This window comes from Branchiostoma floridae, chromosome 11 (assembly GCF_000003815.2).
Source record: "Branchiostoma floridae strain S238N-H82 chromosome 11, Bfl_VNyyK, whole genome shotgun sequence".
Lineage (NCBI taxonomy): Eukaryota > Metazoa > Chordata > Leptocardii > Amphioxiformes > Branchiostomatidae > Branchiostoma > Branchiostoma floridae.
The window spans coordinates 12,838,689-12,866,580 of record NC_049989.1 but is presented as its reverse complement, the minus strand read 5'-3'; the positions used below and the strand labels follow the sequence as shown (position 1 = coordinate 12,866,580).

Sequence of the window (27,892 nt, the reverse complement as noted above, 5' to 3'; positions counted from 1 at the left end):
GGAATGTAACGTACACAATACCTGAATTCGTCCGATTCTTACCACTACCGAAATGCCGATACCGCTTATAGTGGATGTTGTATTTGTGTGTGTTTCGAAGGCGAAAATGGTTTGCCCCTCCAACTAGCGCCGTCATATACAAGGCAGGTTGTATCAAAACCTATTGTCCACATATTGGAAGCTACGTTTCTTAAGTGGCATATCTGAGTAGGGGTAGGGTTGGGGCTGGGTTAGGGGGTTTGCAAGCACGTGATTGTCGACTTTCAGAATATGCCCAACAACACATCACGATGTGACACAACGACCACTTTACGATATCCACACATATACTTTATCTGGTACGGCGTAAACATTTAGATTTCCACATATAGATTTTGCGTATTCATATGAAATCATTTCCTACCTATTCTACATTTTCCATGTGATTTTAGTATCTCCACAACAGCATATAGACATCTAGCTCAGACATCATTCATAAATAGCTTTCTACTTTAGCGTGTCATGTGCAACTCTCTTGACATTAATATCTAATATGTTTTATGCAACAAATAAATGCCTTGTTAGCTATTTTCTCTTACAGACTCCTTCTATCCGTATCACTCATTGGTTTAAAATCCTAAGGTAAGCAAAGCAAAGGTTTATCACAAGAATATTGAGTATTTCTTATACACAGTCAGTAATGTCTCTCATCTAGCTGCTTACGTTTCGATGTTTGTCAGACATCTTCCTCAGAGCTTCTAACTAGAGTTCTGCTTCTCGCCGCTATACGTAGCCAATGTAGGTGGCGCTTTGCGGTGAGAACACAATCCCAAACGTTGCTAACCTACATCGGCAACATATACAGGCAGAGAAAAGCAGCACTATAGTCAGAAGATGTCTGATAGGCATCGAAACGTAAGACATTAATGGTTGTCTTAAAGAAATATTCAATATCCTGCGTCTATCAACCTGATTAAAACAATTTTTGAGGATTTATCACAAAGCAAACATACAAGTTAGGTTATACTTTTTTGATCGTGGGCAAGTTTAGAGGGAATAGCATTTTACTGACGGCTCCGCTCCTGTGGCGTCGCCAAAAAACGGAACTAAGCAGCAACCAAATAGTTTTATAACTGCAGCGCAGTGGATGATAACACGGCGATGACGAGGGCCAGAACTGTGGGGGCCAGCTGGGGAACGCCGCTCGTGTTGGAGGAGTCGAACACGGTGCGTCCGTTCAGGGGGTTGGTCGTTCGGTAGTTGTTGTTGAGTTGTTGTTGGTCCTGGTCACCCGCGGAGTTGAAATAGCAGCTTGTCTTCAGGGCGTTGATCTGTGGAGAAAGAAGAGACCGTTTACTACCACCACCACTACTTCTACTGCTGCTACTGCTGCTACTACTACTACTAGTATACCACTACTGCTACTACTACTACAGTAGTACTACTACTACTACTACTACTACTACTACTACTACCACTACTGCTGCTGACTGTTACTACTACTACTTCTTCTATTATTACTACTGCTGCTGCTACTTCTACTACTATTACTACTACTACTACTACGTTACTAATACTGCTACCACTACTACTACTGCAGTTACTACTATCATTAGTGCTTCTTCTACTACTTAGTCAGTCTTATACAGATTATGACTCCTCACTGTGCTATAAAAATGACAATACAAAATATTCGGAAAAAATGTTCCAATCCGCCGATGGTCGAAACATACAACTAAAAGATCACTGAAAATACAGTTCAATTCTTTTGTTTGACTTGTTTGGTTTAGTTACCTACATGCCTTGGGCGTTTGTTCTCCTTTTCCCGGTTTTCTCTTTACCGTTTCATGTTTTCTACTGCTCAGGGCATTATCGTTAAGTTTTTGGCGACGCCTCAGGAGCGAGCAAAATGGTATATTATTTCACCTGGTCCTGAGAAATCTTGAGGGAAGTTTTGAAGATGGTCCAGACGACGACTTCGTTGCACTTGGGTGTGGTCAGACTCCCCATGTAGCGCCAGTAGTTCGCCTTGTCCGCCGGGAACAGCGAGTTGACGGAGAAAGACGTCGGGTACGTGTAGTTCATACCTGGAAAATATAGTTGTGAAAAAAACTGTAATATATCATACGGCACTTACGTATTAAACAGAACGTTTATGTGGCACATGTCAAAATTTTCAACGCATTTTCAACAGTTTAGAATAACGTTAAAACGGAACTGTCAATGCGCTTTAAGTCACTTCTGAGTTAAAAGAATAGAAGTTACATTTACTGATTAAGTGTCCCAGATAAGATCAAAGACGCAAAGGAAAACAAACCTTTGTTTGCAACATTAGAAAGTTGTGACACGATGTTCTGCATCCCGGGGTTTGCCGTCTGCGAAGTGGCCTATACGGAAGGATGACAATTATTTTATTTCATAAAATAAAATAAAAAGTTGCATCCAAAACATAAAGAATGACTCAATAGTTCGATGCACCCAGGTAGCAAAGTCTTCAATTGACTGCTATGTACAAATTATATCATTGAATTTACTAAAGAAATTTAAACCGATTTCGGATGCCGAAAAAAATTCGGAGAAGGAATTTTCAACAAAAGGCGTTCAACTTCATCATTGCACTAAATCGGCTTTGTCCCAGGGACGTCGCCAAAATGACCCAATGGGGCTGTACGAGCAACTTCCATGGTAAATGAATTGGTGATGCCATAGCCTGGAATCCAGCCTTGTTAGCGTTGGTCCGCACACGAAGGTCTCTAAAGCCAATGGCACAACGTAAACGTGCAATTTGTCCGTACGTTTTTTTCGAGGCCACGTCCGCCACGTATTTTTGAAAACGTGGGGGAAAGACTGGCAAGAGCAGGGAGGGAATACGTCAACGTACGGCACACAAAGTGTTGCCTGCACGTTAAGTTCTACGGCGTCTCTGCGTGCTTCAAAATCCATGGGATTCAAAATCACTTATAATTGATACCTCCACGTTCTTCCAGGTTGCTCGTAAAGCCCCTTCGAAAGTGATTTCGTGGTGGTTTAATGTTCGCGGTTTTCGCGGTGGTCGCTTCAACGCGAATTTAAAACAACCGCGAACATTTGTCCATGGCAGTAAGATGCTTCAGTGCATGGTGCTACCGCCCACTTAAGACCACCGCAAAAATTCATTTTTCCCGCTACCGCGAAATTAAATCCCGGCGAATTTAAATACATTACAGGGGGGGGGGGTACCATCTTCGGAATCTTTACAACAACCTACCGCGATTGGTACGCTGAAGGTGGCCAGGCCGTTGTTGTCTCTGGCCTCGTACACATCTCTGTACTTAGTGTTCCACGTTACCATGTGCATCTGAAGTGTTGTCTCAACAAGTGCTGGTTCGTTAACGTTTAGTCGTTAAGGGCAGACCAGGAAGGTACAAGGTCATGGTGATTATGAGGTTTTTTTTGTCACTCTCAAATGGCCTCGTCCGTATTTTCTGTCCAACATCGTGGTCTATGCTTCGTTGTCATTCTTACAAACTTTGATTTCCTTTGGTCTCCTTAACGTTAAATCGCAACCTCTTCAGTAACTGCATTTTGTTAGAGCTTCACTATAAGGCCATGTTGAGTTGATTATATGGATGACATCCTTTGTGAACCCCCCCAAAAATTTGGCCATAAAGAAGTTGCCTTCCCAAAGTGGTCAGGAAGGTTGAACAAAGAACAGTAGAATTTTTTGCTTTGGAACTTACTTTGTATTTTAAGACATTACTGTCATTAGTAGCCGTTTGGGGATTTTTTTTGGCAATCTACGGCATATATTCACTCATTTTGCACGATCTGCTTTGTACGATTTGCAGTATGGTTGAAAACATTTTTTGGGAAACTGCCAAAAATTGATACGCGCATGGATGCCACCCATATATTCAAATAAATGTGGCCTTATATTATAGAACCTATAGGTGGGTTCACTCGTACATATATATATTCAAGTCCGTATGATGAGGTCCGTATGGAAACCTTAGTCTCTGGTAGAGGTTAAGAACTGGACCTCATACAGACTCGAATATGTATGCAAGATTTAGTGTGAACCCCCCTCATGTTAGGCAGCGCCGGAACACAGCCATCGCTCGCATCCATCCTCCTATGCAGGGACATCCAACGGCGAAACCACCTGTCTGGATGTACCTTGCAATTGCTTTCTCAACCGTCACCCTTAGTTCCTGACCGCTCGGCTTATAGATATTAACGAGCTTACCCTTATATATGCGAGACCCCTTTTGAAAACTGAAAGGCCTATTCTCTGATTGGCTGACAGCTGGTTTGGGGAGACGTCCACAGGAACTAAGAGTGACTGTTGAGATAGCAGGGTACATCCAGACAGGCGGTTTCGCTGTTGGATGTCCCTGCGTAGGAGGATGCTCACAAAGTGCGCCGAATAAGCGAGTATCTGATACCATACCTCTAAGAGCACGCTCAACACAGCAAACCCGTCAGGAGTAACCGTTGAAGCGGCGCTAGCTGTAGGGTACTTGGAGTTCCAAGTCACCACATGCATCTATAAGACGGCAGCATTCAGAGAACAACGGAAAGGCGATGTCAGGTTAGAACATGTGCCAAGATGCGCTTCTCTGTCAGCCTTGAACAAGTCATGGTTAGTTTGACATTCCATTTAACCAGCCACCAATTGTTGCTACATATAATATAAACAGTAATGTGTAGCCACGAGACATCTTTGAGCACTGGCGTTTATTATTATTTTTGGGAGGAGGGGGGCTGCTTTGTGATTTCAACTTGGGTTAGGTTCAATAGAGAACTTAGCCCTTGTTGAAAATCGTGAGTAAACAAAAATTGTGCATATTCATAATAACAGTCAATATCCTAACCCAGGTCTAGATTATCAATGATTGGTTCACTGCAGTTCTAAGCTCTGATTGGCTAATAACAGAAGACGAAGACACCAGCAAAGCAATACATCTTCCCCGATAGGGGAAAAAGTAATAAACGCCGACACTCCAAGAAGTCTTCAAAACTAAAGAAAGCATCTTGTACCCAATGCCTTGAAAACAGCGCTACAAAGCCTGACTCACAGCTTTAGAGCTAGCGGAATACATGCATTACTATTCAAGACGTTCACATGTATAACCTTTATGTTATATAATATTCCGTGTGCACCAAGCAAAAAATTAGTGGCATAGAAATGTTTCAACGACGAGAACAACGTGTGAATACTGTGTTGAACATTCCTGTAAAATATAATAACTGAAAGTTATTAATAAGTACATGATGAATAATTTGGTTTGCAGAAAAAGAATATGTACTTCTGAATCATTCAATTAATTTTTTTTAAGGTGATGTATTTGAATGTGCAATACTCATAAAGAATATCGGGAAAAGGAAGGCTTTGGCAAAGAAAGAAGTACCTCGGCGTCGTAACGTTTTCCGTTGACGGTGTGCTCCGACCCCCAATGGAAGTGGAACTGCAGCACATTGTAAGTGCCTGGTAGTCCTCCGCCGGATATCTGGTAGTTGTCCGTCTTGCCAGTCTTGGACAGTAGATCCACTTGTACTGTGAGCGCATGACAAAAAAATAAAATCATGACTTATGATTTTGACTTTGGATGTGAAATTTATATCAATTTATATAATTTGTTTTTATCTGTGCGTAGTAGTACCTGTGTACGTTTGTATAGAGGTTTGTAGGAGCCCTGGAAGACTAGACTCTCTCGGCTTAAAGATATAGTTAAAACTAGTACTACTAAAATACAAAACCAGAACTGAACTACTACTACTAAACTACTACTACGTAACTACTTCTAAACTACAACTGAACGACTACTACTAAACTCCTACAACTAAATTATTACTAAACTAAAACTGACCTGCTACTGCTGAACTAATTCTATTAACTATTACTATTAAAGTACTACTGGCGAATCTCTTCTACGATACTTTTAACTACTACTAAACTACTACTACTAAACTACCACTAAAACTGAACTACTACTGCTAAACTAATTCTACTAACTACTAACGTTACTATTTTACTACTACTGATGAACCTCTTTGACGATACTATTGAACTGTTTCTAAATTACTGCTACTAAACTACTACTGCAAAACTACCACTAAACGGCTATTAATACTAAACTACATGTACTACTACTAAACTGCTACTGAACTGCTTCTAATACTAAATTAATACTAAACTACTCCTTAACTACTAAACTACTACTAGTACTTACTGGCATGTCCGTTGTTTTTGATGCGCATCTGTGCGTCCGCTGGAGGTGTGTCGAAGCCTTTGAAGTTCAGAGCCGGGAAGGACTTCTGCACGGCTGATTTGGACTGGACGTCGATGGGTGACTGCTTCTGTCCGTTGCACCAGTTGGGATAGTTGTTGGGCCACGTGGCCGGGCCTGTTGGGTGACATCAAGACGATAGTTTAGGAAAGAAGTAAGACGCTTTTACGTGTGGGAGGGTAACTTGTAATGTGGTTACGGTGTCAATGGGACAAAGGGGACATGCCGGGCAGTTCACGGGCTGTTTTTCACTGTCGGACGTGATCCCCTGTGGGATACCCTGTCGTTACCAGGATAACTTTGACCACGGCCGGGTCCCGGGTTCATTTTAAGTCAAATTTGACCCAGGACCCGGTGACAAGTAGACCCGGTAACCTACCCGTGGGGTATACCGAAGGAGTGCCACCCCCAGCCCGTTTTCGGCAGTCCACCGGGGGGAATCTTTGGCTTAGCTTCGGAGCCCGGCCGGGGTTACATCCTCTTTTGAAACGGATGCAATCGGGGCCAGAGCACATGCACCTGCTTTTCCCTACCTTTCACATCGTGCAAAATTCAAATAAACAAAACAAAACGCGATTTTAGTCCAATTTTTGACACAGTCTACTGACATTTTTCGCTTATCCACCTTATTCGTCTTGGCTCAAAGATGCCCCAGTTTTTACTGACAGACGTCTGCCCCTAGAGCGGACGCCAATTGATCATTGGACTGCAAATCAATCCTTTGTAAGTTTGGAGGACATAACTGTGAAAAAATGAGGTTAACGGGGCAAGTGAACTGTCTAAAGTTCTGATCAATATGTCTGATCTTCCGCAAATTGTAAGGCCTAGGGAAAATGTTATGTTTGCGGTTACCGAACCGACCCTGACAAAAACCTGCCGTCTCTTGCCGTTTTTTGTTTGGGTCGATTGCTGGCAAGGGACATAAGATTTTCGATATACCATCTCAGTGATGAAATTCAAAACAAACATTCTGCATTTCACATTATGTAAGCCTTTCTCTTTTCAAAATAGGTAAACATGAGATTGCAAGCTAAGATGTTCTTAAGCTTGTGCACTGTGAAGATACAGAAAGGTGAGAATTGCAGGTAGGGGTAAGTGAATAAGCTTAAAGGCAGAATAAACGGGATCTTGGAGAGATGAATTTCTAAGTCGGTGGAGGAGATCGACCTGTTGTTGAATTTATGAGCTCAGCCGGTTGGAAAACCCAAACTTTGGTTATATCCAAGTCATGTATAATTTGATCCACTTTCGGCTTTCCATCAGCATTTCTTTTCTCAAAGCAGAGGCTTCTGTCTTGTGGCTTGAAGTGGCCGCGATTCTTCTCCACTCGAATCTTTCACCACAGACTTCCCTCCTAGGTATCTCACTGCACTTGTGGCACCGGTACGGCACTGTTGTTTTATTTTTACCGTATTTTTGCATGATTTAGACATTGCGTAATACGCAAAAGTATGACTTAGAAGACAACAAAATACACAAAACGTCAGAAAATCCGTTCTTTATCTCTGAAATTCGTCGGGTATCTTTCGAACCCCGCAGTGCTGCACCGGTGCCACAAGTGCAGTGAGATACCACCTTTTCAAAGCGGTCGGTTGAATTACTCTGTGTCATAGTAATTGGATTTAAAAGCCTTTTATTAGGCACTCCGTTCTGTGGAAGAGGTAAAGTCTTCTGCTTGTAGGATACGATATTTCTTCTCCATCTAGAAAGTTGAAAATCGAGACAAGTTTGACAACACATGCATGTTTTGACAAGAGGGAAAGACGAAGGAATGGAAGGGAAGGAGTACCTACCGATGCAGGCAGCGAGGCCAGGACTGTCTGGGGAAAGTAGGGGTGAAGATGTGACGAGACAAGACAAGACAAGACGAAACAAGACAAGGTAAGGAGGATCGGGACAAGACAAAGGCTCAAGTACGTATTAACATGTCATTAAAAAAACGCAGGAACCCATGAACAATTAAATCAGGTTGGTAAGTTATTGGTAATCAAGTTCTTTGTATACATCCAAGTGTAAGTACTCTGCGTTTTATGAATGGTTTATTTGACATAAAGGTCACATACAAAAACATCACACTTCCAGTCCTAAGACTGAATTGCGGTGAACGTTTAACAATTATCGTCCGCACTACAACATGTTATAAAAGTGAGACATTCTGTTGTTACAATAGGATTAAAAACATAATAAAGTTATTGAGGATTGCTGATATTGCACTTTAAAATATTGCACGTCAACATTGCACAAGAAGAGAAATCCAACAATTCGGGTATATTTACAATATGTCTAGATTCTAGTATCGTAATGGACAATCGTAAATATTTCATCAACTCACTATAAATTTGATTTACTCTTTGGGAATCCATGCCAACGTCAATAATCACATTATTGCAAAATATTACAACGTAAAACATTTGGGACTGCATCTGTTTGCAGCGAAACCTAGCTGCAGTGCGCGACAGAACCAGTCGGAACTGCCCCTAGGAAGATGCCAAGCAGTCACTGAAACGTTGGTTGAATAAAACACTTGTTTGTGTACAAAGAACTTTGTAACTTTGAAGCAAAGTGTGGAGAACTAAAAAAATGCATAGGATTGCTGTTGACATGTCAGAACTGTCCTTGGTGCTGATTATCTAATTACCCTGCAATAATAACTGAGAACCCGATGTCGGTGATGTTTTGAGTTATAAGTAAGCTATTGTTGTACACCTTGCAGTGGCACATAGATCAGCATGGTATATATATATTTACAAGTGCTAGCCGGATTGAGGTTTCTACTTTTGTGGGCGTGGCCTCTAGCTAGCTGCAAGCCAATAAGAGAATGTCCTAAATGATGTTTTCGTCAGGTAAAGCTGATGCTCTGATTGGCTGACAGCTGGTTAGAGGCCACGCCCACAAAAGCGGAAACCTCATCCCGGTTTATCAGAGCATCCCAAAGGTATATCACATTACAGTCAAACCATGCCCAAGCGACCACCTGTTCTTTGCGACCACCTGGCCATTGCGACCGGTTTTTCTTGGTCCCATTTTTTTCCCATTGACATAAGCATTAATCGACCTCTTCAAAACGACCACCTGGCCAACGCGGCCGCCAAACATTGGGACCAGTTCCCTGCCCATAACGACCGCGTCATTTTCAAATCTTGAGGTGTCATCGATTTTCGATGATGACTAGCGCGATTTTGTGCCGAATTCGACCAGTTTGCGTCGGATTACGATTATACGATTATTATTTCATCACGATGTTATGTTCAAAATAAGATGGCGGCGGATGCACGTGCGTGTGTTTGATATTTGCCATTAAACACAACGGAAACCATTTAAACTATGCACCGGGCATGTTGTCGGTCGATACTCTTCTAACCGACCACTTGACCAAATTTACCGCGGTTGCCCGGTCCCCCGAGTGGTCGTCTTGGGCAGGTTTGACTATATATAGGCCGCGAGCGAGGCTATGTGCATTTGGAGAATGGACCAGCAACTGAAAGATAACTTTAAAACATCTGCATGGTGTCCTAAAGGGATACCTAAAAGCTTGTCTTCTTGCCAGACTTCTGAACGAAACAATCTCTTTGAACTGCCCATTTGAGTCGTAATGGAGCCTTCGTAATCCTAGGAGAATGGCCGCCTGAGGACTTCGACTCGTAGTAAGGCTCCTACAAGTCTGAGCAATCCCACAGGTAAAGTACCCCCCTTAACCTCTCTAACTTTAAACCAAACAAAGGCAAAGTAGCTTCACTATGGGATATAGACTTACACGTAGCGAAATCATCTTAGGTGATCTCATCGTTAAAAGGTCTAAGGTAACGGTAGTCCCATAGGCTTTTGAGGCGGTAAAGGTAGTGGGTTGTTATCCACTGTGTCTAGGGTAAGGTATTGAAAGGCGGAGCTCAACCCTTCCACAATTCAATTGAAGTCACGTCTCTCTCACTCACTCATGGCAGGGTACTGTCACTATCTCTGAGGAACTCCCTCCCTTGAACTACTTCAGACTCTTCTGCATCTTGCAGTCTGTGGCAAGGGGGGGGGGGGGTAGGTATTTCTGTAGGTTGTCTCTCTGCACCTGGTGCATGTAGTCATGAAGTCATGTACCAATTTTTAAACCGGAGTTGAGTGAGAAAAGTTGTGTTAAGTTCCCAAGGGCTCAACATCGGTGGAATGTTAAGTGATTAGAACCCAGTACCTCTTGGTTCTAAGCAAAACATTTAGCCAACACGACGTTCATCTCGAATACACAATAAACGCATATGTTGATCGGAGTTGGCATGTTATAAACTGGAACATATCGTGTCTAACGAAGCCATAGCTAGGCGTGGGTGTGTATCTATTCTAATTCCACCAAAACCTTTTACAGGATTTCTCCAGAGGGCTGTTGTGAATATTGTGCATTTTACCACCGCGAGGGCCCCTTTACGACATCGTGCTAGTAAAAGTGCCTGTTGTACTATACTAAAAACCCCGCTCAATATTCTCCCTAAACCACAAAGTGTTAAATCCTTATCTCCAAACTGCAGAAGAAGTGTCGTAACAGTTTATTGATAAGCTGTGCTGTCTTAGAGGTATGCGGAAATTCGCTAAGATTGAGTATACTTTTTATCGCCACTGGAAGTATGGTAAGGCTTAGGTCACAATTGGAAAAATAAGTCATGCCGAACAGTTCAGGGGCTGTTTAGGTTTCCAAATTTGTGCCATTGTGCCGTTAGACTGCCGGGTACCTCTCCGTATTCTCACGGGTAGGCCCCGGGTTGATTTTAAATCCGAGTTAAAAATTCGGGACCCGGCCGGACCCAAGTATAGCCCGGTAGCCGCAAGGTGTCCCATGGTGCAACGCAGAGGTCACGCTCGTGACCTGCCCGACTGGGCCCCTTTTTTCCAATCGTAACCGAAACATTAACCAAGCTTCCCGCACAGAAGACTGCTAGCTCATCTTGTAGCACGACTATTTTCTGATGATGAATTCCCTCTAATGATATTCGCAGTGCGCGCCGCGCGCTAGATCTATGTACATCCATCAGCACAACCCTACCATGTCTAGATCTCCATCGTTATCTCGCTACAGACGATTTGGTACACGGCACGGACGCCCTGACGCCATCTGTTCCGCCTGTCTGTACATCCCCGAAGATTAAGGACACTCACGTCTAAGACGTTCTCTCAATATGTCTCTCACGTCTCTTTAAAGGCCAAGACGATCCATAAGGCCATAATATGGACAGTTATACGGCGCGTCTACGCATGTCAATGTCTCCAGCTAAGGGTGCAGTGACACGAGCTTGTGTATGAAGCCCGTAAGTGGTCCGTATTGTATTTTTTCGTACGTGCAATACGCACCTCAGACGCATCTCAATCGTTAATTTTGTGCCAGCTTTAGTTACGCAGGCATGCGCACAGTACTGCTCCGTGCGCGTAAAGGAAACTTATACGAAACTGTTGAGATGCGTATGCATGCGTTGCGTATTTTGAGTACGACTGCGTATTAATAATGTGGACCTCATACGGACTTGATATACACGCATTTGAGTTTGATTATATTAATTAAATATTCCCTGGAAAGTGATGAGAGTGAGTGGCGAAAAAGGTTTCTCAAAAACGGTTGCCATCTCTTTGAAATCTAAGTATTCAGGAAGGATGGACAAATGACAACATGGTAAACAGAACAATATATTCTTCATTTTGTTGTTCTTTCACATCTTCTTCTATGACTTAGGAGTTGATTTTGACATTATACGACGAGTATCCATTTTCCGATTTGGGGCCATTTCGCACAGAATGACTCATTTTGTAGGAGCTTTGTATGATTTATGACCTATAGTATGGGCATTTGTTTTGGAAACGGACGAAAATTGATGCGCACGCATGTTATCCTTATAATCAAAGTAATATGGCCTTAAGAGTGGCAGCATTTAGCGTACCAAGTTGTACTTTAGTAGTTATAGAGACCTTAAATTCTTAATGTTATCTATGTGCCTCAGTATAAAGATTACAGTATCTTTATGTGGTTTGTCTTTGTGTTTAAATCTAAGCATTTACGACATTGCTAGCCGGACCGTATTTTCGCCATTGTCTCAGGGACACATTGTATGGTCTTATCTATTTCTTCAGCTGTCTTTTACGATTGTTAAGTTTCCTGATCATAGTCATAACTGACGGTATGAGATATGATTGAAAACCCACGGTCATTGTCTTATCTTCCCAAGCTGTTTATTAAGTCAGGTATTTGAAAGGTTTATTAACGGATATTCAAGCGATATCAATTAAAGCGATATAAAGGGTAGAAAATCTCTATATTGATATCTAAGATTGGCGATTATTCTTGAGATATAATTTTCCCTGAAAATCTGGAACAACTCATATGTTGTTCATTCTTTTTTACATTTTAACGTTTCCCCCCATAGCGAAAATATATTGTTTTAGCTGGTGTGTTCTTCTTTTTTGTCTTTCCCTTCTTCTGTCAAAAATTGGTAACTGTATGGTGGTAACTCTATTAATGCAGAAAGCTGTCTGTGTTCATATAATTGATAAATGTGGTTTAACCTTCCTTAAAATGGCATAAAAATATATCCATTTCACTGAATTGCACAAAACGAAACTAAACAGAAATTTCGTGGTATGCCAGAAAGTTTCCCCAAACGTTATTATCGCAATAATGTCGATGATTTGGGATTTTTTTTACTCTCACATTATGCTTTAGGGTGCGCCTAATGGTATAGTACTTATTGCGTGCGAATATCTTGCCAAAAAAAGGCTACAGGAAAAATATTCTGTATTTTCGATGGAAGAAGAGGGCTGTTTTTTTTTTCTTTTTTTATATGGTTCCCTAACAGAAGACTTTAAAGGCAAGATTAAGTAATATCATATCGTTGAAAGTAGAAATATTCTAAATAAGGCATTCTGTAGGATACTGACATCTCATGCACTGTTTTAGCACATTTACATCATTATTTCATAAATTGAGCTGTTAAAAACGGCGCAGAAGCAAGTCGCACGAGGATTCCTGGAGGCCTAATTTTTTGGGGTTCCTGAGTAATGAGGAATATCCTCGTACTACTTGTCTCTGGGCCGTTTTTAACCCGCTCAAAGTATGAAATAATGATGTAAATGTGGAATACAGTGCAGTAGATGTCAATACAATACAGATTGCCTTATCCAAAATATTTCCACTTTTAATGCTGTAATATTGCTTAGGATGCCTTTAATCTATGCCTTAAAGATCTTGTTAGCGTAGGAAAATCCAATCAATCAAAATCAGAATACTGTACAGGTTACCGTCCCAGTTGAGTTGTATTTTTACACTATAGAGCGTGACAACATCATTGTACACCAATTATACAACAGGGGCGGATAAAATTGGACCCGTGAGAGATGGGGATGTGATTATTACAGCCCTTTGGCGATCCTGTCAAGTTCTATTTCATAGCAAAGCTTGGAATGCTCATATCGGGGAATTTTTCAGGACACTTTCCTTTAATCTCCAGGCAGATTTACCAGTGGTATAAGATAGTTTTGAAGCTAGCTAAGAAGAATACGTACAGCCGGCTAAGGAGTATCGCTAGTCATTGGGTATCTGGCGTCACTGACACATGGAGGAGGAATTTTTTTTCTGTACTAGTATATTTCTTAATGAACACTTTTATTTGTAGTTTCCGCAAACATCTCGGCCGAGGACCGGTTCGGAAATAAGATCGAAGCGTGTCCGTTAAAGGGGGGTATCTCACTGCACTCGGGGCACAGGTGTGGCACTGCGGGGTTCGTTTACTGCGGCACTGTTTTGTTATTTTCGCCGATTTTGTTTATAATTCAGATATTGAGAAATACGGCATGTTATATGCATTACAAGACGACGTAAGAAAACTCGTTCTTCATCTCTGAAATTTGTTGAGCGATCTTTCGAACCCCGCAGTGCCTCACCGGTGCCACAATTGCAGTGAGATACCACCTTGACCGTGCGAGGTTATTCAACTTGCAAGGCTATTCACTACTTTTCTTTCCTCCAAGTGACACCATAAAGAGCTCCATTGACCGACGCCGTTCACAATTTTGCTGAAAGACGACTGTAGCTAAGCTCGTATAGAATACAACCCGGTCTTGACGGCGTCCCCGGGCCTACCGTTAACAACAGTGATGACACGGCCGGGTGATTCCGACAAGACAGCGCCTCCGGCGAAGGTTGTATCCAGACACGGGTCAGGAAAGGCCGCCTGATGACGGATGTCTCACCGTCTCTTCAAACCCAATTTTGCCCACCCTCCATGTCACCGGGGATGTGTCGGGTAATATTCAGCGGGAGTCGTTACCAAGATAACTGTCGGACGAAAATTCGATTTTGGGAAGGGCGGCAGGATATGGATGTTTATCATGTCGTATGGCTCTAGTCGTAAAGTGCTTCGGCAAGACGTGAGCGGAAGAATCAGCACTGAGCGAAATGCAATCTTTAAGCATGCCTTAAAGCGTGCGTAAAGGTGCGTTTTTTCTTAAATAAATTATGTGCGCTTCACGAATGCTTTGCGTGATTTCGTGTAGTATTGTTAGGTTCAGATATTTTAGTTTGATAGATTTACTATATCAGTATCTAATAAGGAACACCTTCCAGACAGAACAAGAAAGTCCAAAATCATATTTAGAATTCTTCCATGCCTAGCTATCAATATCCAATGCAAATTAAGTTCTTTGGCAATTCATTAGTGAGAAAACAATGGAAGGACAAAATGAAAATTTATCCAGCCAGTGAGGAAACATTCGGACACATTAGCACAACTAGGCGAGTTACGTATTATGATTAAACATTTTTTGAAAATTTTTCAAAACAAATAGCGAATGGCAATTAATGTATAACCATCATACTCTGTGTGTTTAACCATTGGTCAACCTTCCTAACCACATAGATTTCATAATGACGGCAACTTTGGTGGCATAAGATCCTATCAAAGCTGGCCATGGAGTGTAGCTGGCCTAAGGGAGTCAGCTGCCCACCGGGAATCTGCCCCCAGTCGGCTTATAGAAAGGTTATCAACATCCAGTTGTTGCCTAACCAAACTGTGCTTGCCGAGTAGGTGTTGATTTCCCTCCATCCTGTATGGCGCGAATCTCCTACAGGGATGTGTGTGGGTCACTGAACTTAAACAAATAACACACAATAGATATATAAATTTCTCGTAAAAGCATTAGCACCACGGATATCCGTATAGCTGTTAATATGGCCACAGGGAGGGGCAGCAACACCATTGTTGAATTGAATTGCTCCTCTTATTTCCAAACCGGTCCTCCGCCAAGATGTTTGCGGAAACTAAAAATAAAAGTGTTTATCAAGAAATATACTAGACTAAGTACAGAAATCATACTAATGATTTCTATGTTTTGTGTGTTTTGTCGTCCTTCATATTAAACTAAGTTCCTGAAAGATGATTTGTTTGTAAATATGACCAAGGCAATCAATAGTCAGAAAAGTTCGGTTGGGGAAGTAAAAGGTGGTCGGTGACTATAATAGATTCTGGAATTATCATGTTTTAAATCAAAACTCTGAATTGATTTGAAGACAATGAGGCGAGGATGACAACAATGAGGATGATAATTCTAAAATTCTACGTAGTATGTTATAATAAGTCAACTAGATCATTTTGTTTGAGTACAAGAGTTAAGTTGTCTTGCGGGGGTGGGCGGGCCTGATCCCAAATACCGAAAAGCTCGATGCCTCCTTTCCTTTTAAACAACCTCTTTACTTTAGGGAATGTCTTTCTGGGCTTTTGTCTACGTTTCCCCAGAGATACCGAGACTTGGCGACGGTCCATCCTATCGTGTGGGGAATACACTTAAGGGAACAATCGGTAATAAAGTCTATGGTATGCTTACAGACATTTGGCCTTTGAATTAGCCATAGGATCTCCCTAAGGTGTTTGCGATGCTGGTCTCTTTGAGTAGGTATGGTATTCCATTAACCAGAGGGTGGGGCAAGTATTAAACAATACACTGCACGGTGTAAAGTATGCCATGAAAGCGCACATGTGAGGAATGCCAAGTTTTCTCCTTTAGAAGTCTGTTTACGTTGAAAACATGGGTGTCATCACCAATGGAATATTTCAAAGTTGATAGATCACATACATTCTTGAAATAGTTGAACTGTAATTTTCAACACAAAAATTGGACTCACCCAAATTTTCGATCAGTCTTCGTCAAGGAATGAACAATCCACTCCTGTCATGACGTCACGTTATGCAGATAGAACACGTGACTCAGTGAGCAGTGGATCATAGGTGGCAGGAAGTATATATTTGGGTGAGTCCAATTTTTGTGTTGGAAATTATAGTTCAACTATTTCAAGAATGACTTCTACCAACACAGATAAACTTTCAAGTTAAGATCACATGCATGTTTTAGAGTCTTTTGCTGTATATGTATCCGTTATAATAATCAATACCAAGTACAATCAAGGCTACCACATGACATATTTCCCTACTTTGGTAATTTCTCGTCATGTTCATAATTTCAATAGGGAAAAGAAATCTCCATATTTCAACATAAGTCAAAGATTAGTGAACGCACTAATGTCCTCCATGAAGTTTTCTTGGTATGGCCTTTGACTCTACTTACTTAGGTCTAGGTTTACAGTATTGACACGCTTGTAAATGCACGTCATTATGCTGGTAAGACGAAGCACTACGTGGATTGCACCTAAATAAATGACAATTTTAGCAGGAAATCAGTTCAATATGACAGAACATAATTGAGGTTTAACGACACTCTGGAGATTTGTAGGCCGCCCCGAGGGCAAGACTTGTCACTCAACCGCCTGCCATAAAATTGGCCAAATCGTCCAACTGTACTGCTGACATCACAAGTCTTATGACAAATGAGACATCGGACGAAAAGTGGCTACAAAGATGAAGAAAGAGGTTCGAATTTTGTTATGGCGACAATACCTTAAAACGGTATCTTCTAACAAAAAACACCGTACTTTCTACTGTATACGTTGGAGAACCTTAACAAATAGATATATAAAGAAACGGGAAGGAAAACAGGCAGTTACGGGGAAAAGAAAAGAAGGGAGAAAAAATGTCAAGGGGCACATTAAGAATGAGGGGCACATCTGGATTTCGCAGATGACTTGGCCCTCCTCTCCCATGCACAGCAGCAGATGCAAGAGAAGACCAACTCCATAGACAAATGCTCAGCTACCCTAGGCCTCAAGATCCATAGCGGAAAAACTAAGATCCTCAAGGTCAATACCTACTGCAATAGCCCCATAACCCTGGCTGGAGAACCTCTAGAGGAAGTGGACAACTTCACGTACCTCGGAAGCGTCCTGGATAAACAGGGTGGGACAGAGGCAGACGTAAAGGCACGGGTTGGAAAGGCAAGAACAGCATTCAAACAACTGGATAAAGTCTGGAGATGTTCAGATCTGAACATCGATACCAAGATCCGGATGTTCAATACCATGGTAAAACCTGTTCTACTGTATGGTGCTGAGACATGGAGAACAACAGTCGGCATAACAAAGAAAGTACAAACATTCATCAACACCTGCTTACGGAAGATATTGAAAATCTATTGGCCAAATACCATCCGTAATGAAGAACTATGGCAACGCACCGGACAGGTACCAGTAGGGGTAGAAATACTACGTAAGCGGTGGACCTGGGTGGGTCACACCCTGCGCAAGCCAGCCTCAAGCACAGTGAGGGAAGCCTTCACATGGAACCCCACAGGAAAGCGCAAGAGGGGAAGACCAAGAAACACCTGGAGGCGAAGCCTGGAGGCGGACGTGAGGGAGTCTGGCTACACATGGGGTCAGCTGGAAGAAATAGCCCAGGACCGCCGGAGGTGGAAGCAGCTAGTTCGTGGCCTATGCCCAAGGATGGGCAGTAGGCCCAAGTAAGTAAGCACATTAAGAAATTAGAGTTAAAGAAACAGACCTTAATCTTCAAAGACAAAGATTTGTCAAGATTTATCGAAATGTTTATGTGGGTCAGATTTAGTTAGATCGTTTAGAAATACCTTCGTGTGGGTACGTTGACAAGCATTTCACATAGAATTACTACCGCTCCTTGTATAGCTCACATGGCATCGTAGTCTTTCGTCTTTTTTATATTACTTTTACTTTGAAGAGCAGTAATTCGCCGTTTCCGTTACAGGGCTGACGTCTGAGTTGCGTTGCGCGGTAGAGGGCAAAAAGTGGGAATTGGGTGTGACTTAAAATCCTTAAAAAATCCTCCTTTTCGTTGAACATTTTTGCCCAATCTGGAGACTTTTTGAGTTAGAAGGGACAGGTAGGGTCTAAGCTTTCCTGTTTTGGTCAAAACTTGTTCAGTTCAGCAGTTTAGTTGGTGTAAGGACAGGTTTTAGTTGTAGGGTGCTACCGGTTGTATCAGGAGGGGACCGGGGTCAAGGGTGAGGTTTCTTTAAAAAGACAGAGCTTTTCTCGGAGAATGAGCCGAACAACCCCCTGTTTCCTTTGAATGGCTATAGACTAGACCCGAGTGACATCCTGGTGAAGAAGAATTTTCATGATTGAAATATGGGTTAGTACTTTTTCTAAGCCTTCATTCAGTATATTTTAACATGTTTTCCTATGGACAGCCCTAACTTCGATGTCTGCCCTACAGGCGCCTTCCAGCCGACGCGTGACACCCTTTCCTTGGTGCTGAATACTGAATAGTGATTATATAACGGATAGACCTGTACAACTGCGCATCTGTACATGATTCTGTCATTATAAGGATGTATTGGTCCACTTTCTCTGGTGATTTAAATTTCCATCCATCATTCTATAGCAGACTTGAAGGCCTCTCATGCGGAAATGTGTCCGCTACACAGATTTAGTTATAGAGTTGTAAGTGAAAGAGGTTCTACGTTTAATTTTACTGTATAAGTTCTGTCTTCCCCTATGGGGTGATACATATTGCTTTTTCTGGTGTCTTCATTTAAGTCCTTTTCTTCTGTCAGGCTAGGGTTCTCATAAACCAACAAAATTACATTTAGACAAGAACTGCTGCGACCAATTAGAACAGCGTTAGCCTATTAATTGTATCTCTTTAACATTAAAAATTAGCATATTATCTGTATATCATGGATACGAACAGTTTTTGTACAATACACAATACTGTACGTAGAGCCTAATGGTAGATTATTGTGTGCGAGTAGCTTGGCAAAATGCTACAGTCGATAGATTCTGCATTTTGTCGAAATTGTTGCCTTACTAGTTGTTTATTTATGTTTGTTTGAAGAAAAAAATCACAAAACCAGCAACTCAGTTTCTCCAACAAGTGTTCTGTCAAACGTCTCTCATTTTGGCTATATGCCACAAATTTACACAAGGTAGTCCTCGTATCTATTCTTTTGTATAATATGTTCGATTTCTATCAGTTATTTGCTAAACTTTTGAATTGATCCCTGAGATTGCCACCTCGGGGCCCATCCGGCTGAATCTTTCACATACATTACGAGATACATTTCTTAGATAACGCCGAGAGTTCAATAAAGTGGGCTTTTCTTCCATTATACAGGAAAAAAATCAATACTTTCAACGCTACTTTATAGCCTTGCCGGAAGAGAGGTTCTATTTATACCCCCAAAGACATGAAAATTGGACGGGAAAGGCATTCTAATATTGGCGGTGAATCTTAGATCCTTCTATGTGTTTTTATTACGAGGAAGTGATAAGAAGATTTGCCGTCTGGAATTGGGAGAGCTACTCTGGTATTACAGGATTTGTACTGACGCCAATTCTAGGTACTTCGCAGTACCCTATAGTGAACATATGTGTACAATGGATGGATATGGTTCGGTGGTTCTTTAAAAACCTTTATAGTGTCTAGCGCCACATAGGGCAGCAAGATTCTTTGCTGCTTCAGTAGCAGGGTATGTCTTGTACAGGGAGGTGTTGCCTTCCCTTCCCCTTTAACGTGCTCGAGACACATCTTACGTCCCTTCCAAAATACAAAGCGGCCCCAACCGAGATGCCCTAGTCTTCCAGTTACCAACTAATTGAAACCAGTCGCACAACTGTGAGGCTGCTACCAGTTGAGCTACAGGGACATGTTTGTGGACATGGTAGGTAATGACGATGCAATCGTCCGTAGGCAAAAAAATGTGAAATGTCACCTTTGACATTGTTCGGCTCAATTTTGATAAGGAAAAAACATGGGAGAAGAGCATGTCTTAGATGCTGGTTAGTATACACCTTACAAGCAAATGATACAGTGGTACTTCTGTCATACCAACTTTAAACACTTCGCTTCGACCCATCGCAGAATCAAAAAGTACCAAGCGGCGTCCTTGGCATTGTAAATTGCCTGATTATTTCACTGATCCTGTCTTTCTGTCCTCATTATTGCCTGTTGTGCCATCAGACAGTAAGGTCATCAGTGCCAGGTCCCGTGGTACTCTTAACGGCCGACCTTGTTAACACATTGTCAGACTCTAAGTGCGCAGAACAATGAGACAGATGGCATCGATTATCACAGGGTACATTCTTCAACCCGGGACTCCAGGTGTTCTGTTCCAACAAAAAACTATATTACAGTCTTTAAACACTCCTTAAAGCGTGCGTAAATGTGTTTTCATGAAATTATGCATTTACGTAAGTAGCCGCGCCTTTAGGTGTACTTAAAAATTTAGTGCCGTGCATCTTTCTTTGTCATGGTTACAAAAACGAATTTTCTCTGGGGACGAGAACTGCACAAACGACCGTTAAGTTTAAAATCGATCAGCGGAATCTGAAAATTATGATTGGTTGCAAGTGTAACCCTTTAGGGATCATCCTTTTTGCCGTTTGGCAATAACGTTATAACGTTATTGACTTGTCTGTGGTGATACTGCGTATACTGTCACATTTATTTTGTAAAGGTGTTCTTTTTTCATGAAAGAATTTGTATGAATCCTTTACGAATGCTTGATCTGTGCAAGATTCCGTGTAGAACATCTCTCTTTGTCCTGGTTACACAAGCGTCTTTGCTCTGGGGACGAGAACAAGCCTCTCTACTCTGGGGACGAGAACTGCATAAAGGACCGTTAAGTTTAAAATCGATCAGCGAGATCTGAAGCTTGTGATTGGTTGCAAGTGTACATCTTTAGGGGCCATCCTTTATACCGTTTGGCAATAACGTTATTGGCATGTCTGTGGTAATATTGCGTGCAGACTTTAAGGATGTCCCTTCGGAGGCACATTATTAGGAAATGATTCGCTTTGACGACTTTATGACATAGGCGACAGTTTGGGGTCAACGTAAATGCGCTATGGGCCATCGTACATAGACAACGAGTGATTATATGTGATCGTGTCATAAAGGCATCCTTATTGTTATTGCCTTACATTCCTTTATGTAGAATTGATATGGACAAAAATAGATTAATAGCCATAGCCCGTACGTTTATAGTATTGTTTCTTTGTAATGACCAAGAATTTACATTAATCGAAAATTTTATTTGATGTAGATGACGGCAGTAATTGTAACTTATTTTGATGCATTGGAAGTGACACTAATTTAAACATTTATTGTATTCACCATATCATGTTTTATTGAACTTTTGGTGATATTTCAAACGCATGCTGATGAGATTAAGCACTAGTTATTACGCCACTTTAAGTTTGACAAGACCTAGTCCTTATTAATCTTAATCTGAAAATACCCTGAAACACAATGCAATACTAAAACGAGTAGTCAAGAAACAGTCAATATGATTAATATATCGAGATGTTCCCACACACCCACTGTGATCTCTCCATGTAGTTTCTGATGTAGTGAATCTTGAGCTTATGGTATTAGGAGCAGCATTATGACACGACAGATGGACACTACAGGGGTTCCATTAGTATAGGTAAACCCAGGCCCGTATATACAGTCTATCAAATGGTTTAAGAGCAGTACGCGTGCTCTTTAATGGTGTCTTTGAAATGTCTCCCTCTCTCTACTCACCATCGCTCTCTCGCTCTTCAACCTCTATCCCTGTCTCTCTCTTTCTCTCTCCCTCTTTCTCACCTGTCTCTACTTCTCTCTGAATCACTCTCCCTCCTTCTCCTTTCCTCCCCGTCTCTTTCCCTCCCCTATCCCCCTCTCTCCCTTTCCTCTCTCTATCCCCTTTCTCTATCTCTTTCTCTCTATCTCCTTTCCCCACTCTCCCTTCCCTCTCTCTACCTCCCTCTCTCTTTCTCTTTCTCTTTCTTTCTCCCCCTCTCATTTTCCCTTTCTCCCCCCAGCTCCCGTTGAACTCATGATCAACGCACTTCCTTTTCCATAGCGGATACTGCAGCACAATACACACAGATCTTTTCAACGTCGAAGCACAACGGGCAACCACTGTTGTTCCCAATACGTGTGTTGAATTCTTTTGCGCGCAGGGTTTTGTTAACTGACATACAATAAAGCCGTACGCTAGAAAACATGCCTTTTACGGCAGTGCAGAAACCTTATGGATCTCAATGCCACCGTGGTATTTCCTTGTTATTCAAAACAGATAGCTCTATTAAGCAAACGTTCAAATGAAGGAATTGTCAGAGTATCACATATGAATTCTTTATAGATGCCAACCTCATAGTTTGCATTAGCACGGTCTCATACATACACATCACTAATGAAAGATAGCAGCGAAACCATCGTATGGAATGATAAAAAACATGTATATGTAAAGTAGTACACCCCCTCCTCCACAAAGAAACATATACGCAAAGATTCTAGGTTATAAAGTAGTGTAGAAAGATTAGCTTACCGTTGTCAGAAGAGTAGCCCCACCCTCCATGCTGAGCGTTGGCTGTGGGTGACAAAGAGAGAGAAAATGGTAAGAAATCAGTACAGAAGGTATCATCATCAAACAAGCAGTAAGGAGAGATGGAGGGCGGTACACACTTCCTGGCACTTATGACCCGTTACATCACGGGATCGTAAGGTATTCGATGGCTGGTCATGCGTAATGAGAAAAAGGTAAGAAATAGTTACATAAGGTATCATCATCACCAGTCAACAGAGATGGAGGGCGGTAAAGACTTCCTGGCACTTATGACCCGTTACATCACGTGATCGTAAGGTATTCACTGGCTGGTCATTCGTAATGAGAAGGTATCATCATCAATCATCACTCAATAGAGATGGAAGGGTGATACAGACTTCCTGGCACCTATGACCCGTTACATCAACTGATCGCAAGGTCCTCACTGGCTGATCATGCGTACTTGAGGAAGGCTGAAGTATATACGGCGAGTATTTTTGTCGACTTTTCCTATATGTTGGAATATAAGCTAATAATTGACAATGTTAATCACCAGCAAAGATTGATATATCAGCTACTAATACAGGATATTTTATCCTTAAAAAGTTTCTGGTTGGTGAGGTAAGCAGGGAGGGGGCATGTTAGATGAGGTTTAGAGCACAGGCACGTCAGTTCACCCTACTCAAATCGTTTCAGATGGTAATACGATTCCGTGCATACAATCAAATACATTTGACGACCTCAATGAGTTAGAATCTTCCCTAATACGACGAGGAAAGTGTACTTAGAGTGATCTTACTCGCTAACTGAAATGATTTATTTTTCTGTGAATTATTTGTGTGAATCAGAACTATCCACCAGGAGAGTTGCGTCATTTGATTGATAGCTTACAAGGAGCAGTTAACCAATCAAATCCCTAGATACGACTAAGGTATGTGACTAGAGGCCAATCAGATCTATCTACCAGAGTTGTTGTGCCAATCTGCTGATAGCGTACAAGTAGCAGATAAGATTCTATAGATAACAAATCGAATCTCTGAATTTGACTTAAGATGCGCCAATCGATTGATAGAGTAGAGGGAGCAGTTAACCAATCGAATCCATGACGACGGATTAAGTTTGTGGCGAGCAGCCAATCAGAACTATTTACCAGGTCTAGGAGTGCTTAGGTGGGTGACGAGCAGCCAATCAGAGCTATCTACCAGAGGCGCGGCGCCAATCAGCTGGGAGGACTGTTAAAAAGCAAAAGAACGTCGCCTCTGCTTGACGAAGCCTCTAGTAGACATTTCGTGACTGTTAATGACCCCGGCGGCACGAGAGAGCCATTAAAGTCTCTCCATCGCGTGCGGTCACGACGACGCGCGTATCTTGTGTGAATCAGAACTATCCACCAAAGGGCATTACCATCAAGAAGTTGATAGCTTACAAGGAGCAGTTAACCAATCAAATCCCTAGATACGACTAAGGTATGTGACTAGAGGCCAATCAGATCTATCTACCAGAGTTGTTGTGCCAATCTGCTGATAGCGTACAAGTAGCAGATAAGATTCTATAGATAACAAATCGAATCTCTGAATTTGACTTAAGATGCGCCAATCGATTGATAGAGTAGAGGGAGCAGTTAACCAATCGAATCCATGACGACGGATTAAGTTTGTGGCGAGCAGCCAATCAGAACTATTTACCAGGTCTAGGAGTGCTTAGGTGGGTGACGAGCAGCCAATCAGAGCTATCTACCAGAGGCGCGGCGCCAATCAGCTGGGAGGACTGTTAAAAAGCAAAAGAACGTCGCCTCTGCTTGACGAAGCCTCTAGTAGACATTTCGTGACTGTTAATGACCCCGGCGGCACGAGAGAGCCATTAAAGTCTCTCCATCGCGTGCGGTCACGACGACGCGCGTATCTCGTGTAATGAGGTCAAAACATAAAAGGGCATTACCATCAAGAAGTCATTAAGGTCCAGGACTTCGTGTTCAATCAAGGAAATGTTGTTAACCAACGTGTATGCCAGTGTTCCCTTTACGGGCCAGAGTAGAGTGGCCTATATTTTGCTGATAGAGAATGTTCGGTCATTTCCGACATCGATCATGAATGTCTTGTTCTGCCAACCATTATCGTTTTCTTGTGCACGACTAAATAAATAGCAACAATTTTGTCAATGGTGTGGCGTCATGTTGGCATGACTGTTAGGATGTTTGGTCCGCCCCAGAACCTAGAGATCATGTGTTCGACTCCCCAGACATGCTGCCGGTGTTGTGCCTTTGGGAAATGCTAAAGCATAACTTTGGGAAAGGAACTTTACACGACTTTCCTTACTCCATCTAGACGGTAGCAAAGTGTACCTAAATTTGGGTGCGGAGGTAAAGGGTGGTGGAAGGAAAGAGGTGGGCTATGCCTCCCAATACCGTATCCTAGATACAGTGCCCTAGATACAGATTCACTGTCCCTCAAAATGGCTATGGTACTACCTTTACCTGAGCCTACATTCAGTTTCGTCAATGAGATGCAGAAACTTTCCACGTAAGATGGGCCTTGACGCTCAGAGCGCTGCCTAAATCCCCCAAGCTCACAGACGTCGCGTGATGAAGCACCCTGAATTCGTTAATAGCGTTTGTCACTTAAGTCAGCAAAAATCCACAGATGCGAGGATGTTCTTTGCTCGGTAGACTGTTATAGGGACTTCACATTGAAAGCGAATTAGCAGGAATCAAGCAGAACCAGCCGGAATGAAGTATTTGCAAAATTCGTGCCACATTCAGGGTCATTTCGCGTGGGAATTCCAAATGGACCTTAAATCCCCCTTACACGAGGAGGAATGAGCCCAAATGCCGTCAGAATGAAAATTCTTTTCTACTCCTTTGAATTCGTAGTGTATTCTAGAAATTCTCACCGCATTTCAGATATTCTTCTGACCCAATTCTGGCAAGATTCGAAGTGGCTTGCCGTTTCGGTTCTCCATCGAATGGGATAAGAATCGAATAATGTTGGAATGTTGTAGAATGCGAGTCATACATAGTTAGAATACACTAAGAATCCACTTTGAGTGCCATTCAATATTTCTCCACTTCATATGCACCTCGACAGTTTCTAACATGTCAAAAACTTTCGGGCCAGCCTAAAGAACGGGCACAAGTAGCTGGAATTCAGTGATAATTTCTAAGATATACTACAAATTGCCGGGAATAGAAAAGAATTCTCATTCTGACGGCATCCGGCCCATTCTTGCTCTCGTGTGAAGGGGGCTTTAGAGACAGATGTCAGGGATGTGTTTGGGTCTTCATACAATTTTTTTGCCTCCCATAAAGTATTTACATCAAAAACCAACCAAACCAAGCGAAATCATACATTTAGAGATTAAAAAGAAGCATAACTATGCATAAATGTCAGGAAAAATAAGCGAAATCATAATTTCCGAACTTACCCCTCCAAGGCCCCAAAAGACTTTCTGTCTTTTGAATTACTGATGTTAATGCTTTGAAGGACTGGAAATTTGAAATTTCAAAACGTCGGGAGCGGAAGATGAAAATTCATACCAATTTTGGGGTACTCTGACAATCCACTACAAGGAAACATAAGATGATTTTTACAGGGAGACAGTGACGTGAATTCGCCTGCTTACTTTTGCATTCCCTTACGTCGAACGTCTTCTAACGTGACGTTGATAAATTTACGCTGAATATATGACCTTAAGGACACATGACTCGAGTAATGTCTGGCAAGCTATATCGACCCCCGTCTCGGTTGAGTGTTGGCTGGTCGGCTCTGATGTAGATGACCAAGTTTTGATAATAGTAAGGATCCTCTGGATTTGATGTTTCATTGGTCATGAAGTTATTATTCAACACAATGTGATTTATGGCGAAGCTGGCGCCTGCGCAGATTCTATATATCAGTCAGATTTTAGATCCTTTGACGTCAGAAGGAAGTTCGCGACTTCATGATTCCAAATGTATAATTTATGCTGATTTCTTGACGTCATTGGTAAAAATCCAAGATGGCCGCCCTAATTAGCTAAATGACGTCACATTATATGATGATGATACAAAATTTGTTGTGATGATTTATCTTTACATGTTTATTATCATCCTCTGAAAATTTGGGGGTCATACAATAAGTAGTTTAGGGGTGGCTTTCCAAAGTTTGTTTTAAGCACTGCACAGACGGACTGAACACAAATTTTCTTATATGGTTTCCACAGTATTGTAACAATCTCCGTAAAAAGCTCAGAGAGGGTAAAGCAGATATTGACTGACAAAGTCACGGTAGGAATTTTTATTTAGATCAAAAATGTTCAACAAATGGCACTTCAAGGTTTACGCTTGTGGGTCGAAAAAGGACCCCACTCGGGTGTTTGAGGGTTAATTTGGGGAATGGATGGTGTTTTTTTTTCATTGATCAAATTAGGCTATCTATGCAGACCATCAAACATATCAGCTATTTTTTTCAGCTGGCCGAAGATTTTGGATAATCCATGCCTAAAGTATTTTTTGCATTCCTTCCCATTAAATCGGTTATAAACTTATTGCATACATAGCCGTGGTGAGAAATGTGAAACCACCTAGTGTAACTTGAGCCGGCTTGCTGACAGAAACTGAGGGAGGGGGGCGATAATTGACGTACACGGCGTGCCTAGGATATCCCACACCGCGTTCCTCACATCTCAAACCCGCGACCTTTCCGGCGAAGGTCGCCCCCAGACAAGGATTACAACAGTAAAGCTAAGGGCACATCCCGCCGTACGTCTGCAATTTGTCAGTAGGTTTTATTGGGAGGACACATTCGCCACGTATGTCTGAAAACGTCCAGGCTGTACAGGACAGGCGCGTCGCCCGTACTAAGGAATCCGGACACAATTGCACACAAAGTTTTGCCTGCACGTAAAGCTCTACGGCGTGTCTATTCGTCGGAGTTCCTACGGAAGCGGTACTTATACCCCCCTAACATGTAGCG

At 42.0% G+C, this 27,892-nt stretch overlaps 2 protein-coding genes across 6 annotated transcripts in view; one reads left to right on the top strand and one right to left on the bottom strand.

Annotated features, from left to right (window-relative positions):
• LOC118426514 (coiled-coil domain-containing protein 157-like) overlaps positions 1 to 27,892 on the top strand; it is a 1,184,186-nt gene that overhangs the window by 1,043,481 nt on the left and 112,813 nt on the right. The window lies entirely within an intron of this gene.
• The window catches only part of LOC118426545 (carbonic anhydrase 2-like), a 69,402-nt gene continuing 41,516 nt past the window's right edge, over positions 7 to 27,892 (bottom strand). For 3 of the 4 annotated variants that reach the window (XM_035836030.1, XM_035836031.1, XM_035836034.1), the window contains exons 3-9: positions 22,947 to 22,988; positions 6,192 to 6,365; positions 5,370 to 5,515; positions 4,409 to 4,504; positions 2,297 to 2,366; positions 1,906 to 2,066; positions 7 to 1,310 (exon numbers count right to left, since the gene is read on the bottom strand). In XM_035836030.1, coding sequence (XP_035691923.1) covers positions 1,107 to 1,310; positions 1,906 to 2,066; positions 2,297 to 2,366; positions 4,409 to 4,504; positions 5,370 to 5,515; positions 6,192 to 6,365; positions 22,947 to 22,988 — 893 coding nt within the window. In that variant the 3' untranslated portion in view covers positions 7 to 1,106. Of the gene's footprint in view, positions 1,311 to 1,905; positions 2,067 to 2,296; positions 2,367 to 3,226; positions 3,317 to 4,408; positions 4,505 to 5,369; positions 5,516 to 6,191; positions 6,366 to 22,946; positions 22,989 to 27,892 lie in introns of all 4 variants that reach the window. The other variant, XM_035836035.1, reaches the window with a different exon arrangement.